General features: G+C 40.3%; 1 protein-coding gene across 2 annotated transcripts; it reads right to left on the bottom strand.

The window, feature by feature from the left end:
- Positions 1 to 799: 799 nt before the first annotated feature.
- On the bottom strand, positions 800 to 3,297 carry higd1a (HIG1 hypoxia inducible domain family, member 1A). 2 transcript variants are annotated; one of them, XM_008282890.1, is made up of 4 exons: positions 3,115 to 3,297; positions 2,579 to 2,653; positions 2,231 to 2,365; positions 800 to 1,978 (listed from the first exon to the last, which is right to left on the bottom strand). In XM_008282890.1, exons 2-4 carry the CDS (start codon positions 2,646 to 2,648, stop codon positions 1,905 to 1,907), a joined length of 279 nt encoding a protein of 92 aa, XP_008281112.1. In that variant the 5' UTR covers positions 2,649 to 2,653; positions 3,115 to 3,297; the 3' UTR covers positions 800 to 1,904. The 2 variants fall into 2 exon arrangements, with proteins under 2 accessions (XP_008281112.1, XP_008281111.1); XM_008282889.1 differs by having other exon boundaries at positions 3,126 to 3,292.
- Positions 3,298 to 5,236: the final 1,939 nt, after the last annotated feature.

The following is a 5,236-nucleotide window of genomic DNA, read 5'->3' as shown; positions in this document are numbered from 1 at the left end:
GCGTGGATCAAGGTCTCAAACTGGTGCCTTAAGAGAATTGGCTTCACTTTAGCCAGCTGCCTCAAATGGAAGAAGCTTGATTTTACGACTGACTTCACCTGGCTGTCAAGCTTAAGGTCAGAGTCCACTTTAACCCCTAGGTTTGTGATGGTAGGTTTTAAAAAGTGGGCCAGGGAACCCAGATCTACAGGGGGGGTTCCAGAGGTGCCACCAAAAACCATCACTTCTGTCTTGTTGTCATTAAAATTTAAAAAGTTAAAAGCCATCCAAGCCTTTATGTCGTCAAGACACTTTAGTAACAAGTTTACAGAGCATGTGTCATCCTTTTTAAGAGGCACATAGATCTGACTGTCATCTGCATAACAGTGGAAAGAAACTCCATGCTTTCTAAGTATGGAGCCAAGCGGAAGCAAATATAGGGAGAAGAGAAGAGGGCCAAGAACTGAGCCCTGTGGGACCCCACATGAGAGGGGAGCAGAGGAGGACACAGAGTCACCAAGGCCGACACAAAAAGTTCTATCTGCCAAGTATGACCTGAATGTCACACAAAGAATTGTGTGATGGTACACAAACATCTTCATTTGTTCAATCTTTACAGCCATTGCAAAATATGTTCTTTATACTGGCACTGGGTTTATGACATCATACTAACAAGTGTTTGTAGTTTAGCGCCACCTGTTCACTGTGTACGTCTGGAAGCTGTAGATGCACTGAAACCCCGATCATACACTGCACAGTACAAAAAACTAACATAGTCAAACACAAAGGTTCAAAAGTTCTGAAACACAGACACAACTGATTTTTCAGAATTACTTGACTGGTCATTTTTATTTGCAGAGGAAACAAACTTTGAGGAATAGAATGTTATGTGTTGCACACAACCATCAAAACTCAGCTTTGCTCACAACTTAACAAGGCATCTATTCAATCGTATCACAAGGTAGGTTATATGACAGTTTATAGGCTATTGTTTGTAGGTGCGTCTCAGTTTGTTAAGCTCACGTCTCATGAACATTGGACCCTGGAGTAGCACAAGATCATTACAAAAATATTAAATATTGAAAGAAATGAAAGAAACTACTTGGCCATTACAATCAAATTGTATAAAGGCTATGAATAAAACCAGCCACGTTATTCTTGCAGTAGACCTTCACGGTTCCAAAATATATATATATATGTGTGTGTGTCTTTATAAACGTGTTGTGTGAGATAATATGATGCTGCCTGAAGTCATAAACCACCTGTGTTGTAATTGGTTAAGTAATGTGAGCGCTCAGGCTCCGTCTGTAAGTGAGCCAAGTTTTGTCAAAGCATTCTTCAGCATTTTCCAAATGCACTGGGATGCCCATTTCACAAGGAATGGGATAATGTGCAAATGTTTTTAATTTGGCAAAAATTCCTACAGTAGTACATAAAATAAAATCGCTCATATGAGACATCAAAATAATATCAAATAAATAGAACTCCTGGTGGCGGTTATTTTTCAATCCAGGCTTAGCCTGGTCAGATATATGATCATCAAATTACATACTGTCATTTCTTTTTTTTTTTTTTGATATTTCACTCACACACTATTCAAAATAAGAATAATCAGTAAAGACACCTGTCCACGCAGATATCCCACCAGCTGGGTTTACAACGCATACACAAAGAGTGTTGCAGATATTAAAACAGCCGAGATCAGTACACCTCCTTGTATATACAGACGTGGCAGCTCGATCCTCCGGTGTACCATGTAGAGGACAGGAAGCGTAATCAATGACCGACAGCTGCTGACAGTGATGGGAGCTATTGAAGGGATGTGTACATACAAAAGTTATGACACATCTGTGAAATAAATCCTGGTGCACACCTTAATGTGAGGTATATTTAGGGACATAAACTATCAGTGCGAGAGTCCATGTTCACTTGTTTTGCACTTTTTTCTGTTCTTCTCTGGGCTTTACAATGTACTCTTTGTACATTGAATAGATGACCCCTAAAAAACAAACAAAAAAAGCACATGGATGAGTTAAAACAGTTACTGAAATCAAAAACGGCAAGCTGCAGTTTAAATTTCATCACTGACGGGTTGAAAACAAAAAACAAGCCAAAATCAAGACCTATATTTTAACTGATGACCCTTTAAGTTTCACACATCAAAAACACGTTACTGTGAAAAAAATATGCACAATTAACAACCTGAAACCGTGCAGCTAAGTTCAGAAACGTGACACTTCATCACACGTACCGAGCGTCATGGCTCCGACCACGAAGCCCTGGGCAGCCACACGCATGTGGATCAGGTGCACTGACATCTTTGTGTCTCCTCTGCTTTTCATTTTCATCAGTCTGTAGCCAACGATGGCAAAGAATCCAGCCATCCCTGTAACAAGCAAAAAAGCAACAGATGTGTTTACATAAATGACTGAAACAATATCAAGGTGTCATGATATTAAAATGTAAAATTGTAAACAATGGATTATTGCTAACAAGCTGAATGATTCTGTTGTACCTTGAAAGTTTTCCCTGTATTCTAAGCTCACACATGTTTACTCTGTCATCACGGGGTTACCACTTGGGCACAAGATGTACTCACCCACTGGGACAAATGGATTCTCCTTCGCTTTTCGCATAAACTTAGACTCATTATCCTCGTAGGTAGACATGCTGACTGAAAAGAAAAAGACAACTAGGTATTAGTTTTTAGGGGTGAAACATAGCATGCTAACTCGTTCATTGCAGATAGGAAGCATTTTATACACAAAACACAACATAAACCCCAAGTGTCAGCGGTACACTCATACATAGTGCTTCCAGTGGTCCACCTAGCTAGTTTGTTAGTAGCCACACACAGCTAACGGTATTAGCACACTATGTTCTGAGGGGACACATGAAGGGCAGCGAGCTGTCACATCTCTGCATAAGCCAACTGTTGGATAACTGAACTCGGTGTCAACCACATCATCTACATCACCGCGTTAAATTCTGAATAAATGAAGCAGCTCAGCCCGAAACTCCCCAAAGAGCAGCAGGAATTAAAAGCATCGTCAGCGACAGTTAGCTCGCCGCTAGCTTTAATAACAGCAGATAAAAGCTTTATTTAGCATCGCAGTGAGGCGGACCGGCTCTCACCTGGTTCTCACCTGGTTTAAGGAGACTGTCGCTGTTTAAAAACGCCGGTAAAGACACTTCCCGGAGACTTCTTTCAGTTTTCTGAGCTTCACTCTGCACATGTGAAGGAAGTAATGAGTTTAATGAGCCGGCTACGTGATCGACACCAGCGCCTTCACACGCACGAGTGACGTCACGGCTGTGGTGCGTTCAGGTTGCGGGACAAAATGGGAAATACTACTTACACTGTTTTTTTTGTTTTTTTTTTTTATTATTTTTTTTGGCTCGGGCCACAAATCTTGAGACTTTATCCCATTATTGTTCCGTTTATTTCAGATTTAGACTGAACTGAGTGTTGCACTGAGAAGTGTTTTGGATCTACTTCACTGAAGGCATATATAACATAACTTGAGTTCCTTCCTTAAAGCAGGTGATAGTGATGGTGATTAGCTTTTTTTCTAACAAGTTGTAGATGTCAGTATCATCTTTAAAGTCTCAAATCTTCTCTCAGTGTGAAGGTCTTATATTTAATGCTGTGCCTTTCTGTTATCTTTGGGTTTTGTTTTTTTTAGCCCTTCCATGTGTTTGTTTTAAATTGAAATGTATTGTTTACCTCTATAGTGTCGATAAACGCATCATAATTATTACTGAGCTCCAGGACTATTCATAAAACACCTGAGTGGTCAACGCTGGTCAACTTCACTCATTTCCATCTTTTATTTCTTTTTTTTTTTTCTCAAAAAGGAATCAGGCTGAGTGGTCAATAGTTGATAACCTTAAAATAAAGAAACACAAACTCATATTAAATTAACTAATTAATCTATCAACAATCATTTAACATCCAACATACCATAACTCAAATTAGCAATTACAATTTAATCCTTTGAATATAGTTGAAACTGTCTCAACCTACCAGTGGCGTCTCTGCGGTCATCAGCACAATGAGGAACAAAGGAAACACACCTGCCCAGGACCCACTAATGAAGCCTCCTTCTCTTCTTCAGCCCTGAGCTGACACCTACTCACTCAAAAATGGCAGCACTGCCCTCTTGCTGCTAGTAAAAAAAAAATTGAACTATAAGTGCAAAATTAAATAAACAAACAAATACAGATGCACACAGCATAATCTAATTCATAACTTAACAGTAGTGCTGGACGCCCAGGTTGAACATCGCCACTAAGTTAACGCGTCTTTTTTAAAGCATCGTTGTAATTGTGGATGAGATTTTTACATAAACAAACGCACAAACCAAAAAAATCTAGAACATATTGGTACGTCTCCCTTGTAATTAATCCTCAGTAGGCCAACAGAATGGTAAAATGCAGCACAATAAGACATGGTAATTTCATGCTCGCAGTAATTCCGAGGCGCCTTGAACGCAGCGGACAAACCCCCTTTGCAAAATGAGAGATGGTGAAACGGACGCGACATAAAGCTCCTCCCACGGTTTTATAATTAATCGAAAAGCGTTTTATTTTATCCCATCAAGTACTAAATCATGACTTTAAGTTACAATTTTAGCGGTAAGTCTAAATAGTGTTTGCCGCCAGATAAACTAGAGAAAATGTTGCGGTTTCTTTACTCGTCAGAGTTAATAAATCCACTCGTGTCTTCACATTTTTCCCTCTAAAATCAGCACTGCTTCGGTCTGTCTGTGCTATGACCCCCATGTTCGTTATGACACCATGCAGCGCTCGTAAATCTTGACTTACCGGCATTTACACCGAACCGGAAGTAGGTTGGAGGCAGCCTCTTGCTTCACTCCGTCGTCTCTGTGATGATGTAACCGAGGCCTCACGTCACATGCTGCGGTCACGTTTCTGCAACGTGCTGCATCTGAGCCTGACCCGGAACAATGCAAACAAAAAAAAAGTATGCACGCAAGTTTCAATATTAATAATGTTGTTTGTAATTAAATTAATACCATTAATGCAGCATGTGATATTATTTCTAACCACACAGCATCTCCAAAACAACCAAGTATGGCCTGTACTGGAAAGCATGACGTGCAGAGTCAGAGCTGGGTCACAGAGCGGAAGCCACAGGTCAGCGTTGAGTCACAGAGTGAAGGAGGATGTTGATGCTGAAGGACTGGAGTTGGCAGATACTTCGTGGGACAGGATCACAGAATGTCACCTTCAT

Source organism: Stegastes partitus, unplaced genomic scaffold (assembly GCF_000690725.1).
Source record: "Stegastes partitus isolate 25-593 unplaced genomic scaffold, Stegastes_partitus-1.0.2 Scaffold289, whole genome shotgun sequence".
NCBI classification, from domain to species: Eukaryota; Metazoa; Chordata; class Actinopteri; family Pomacentridae; genus Stegastes; species Stegastes partitus.
This window is presented reverse-complemented; position numbering and strand designations above follow the sequence as displayed.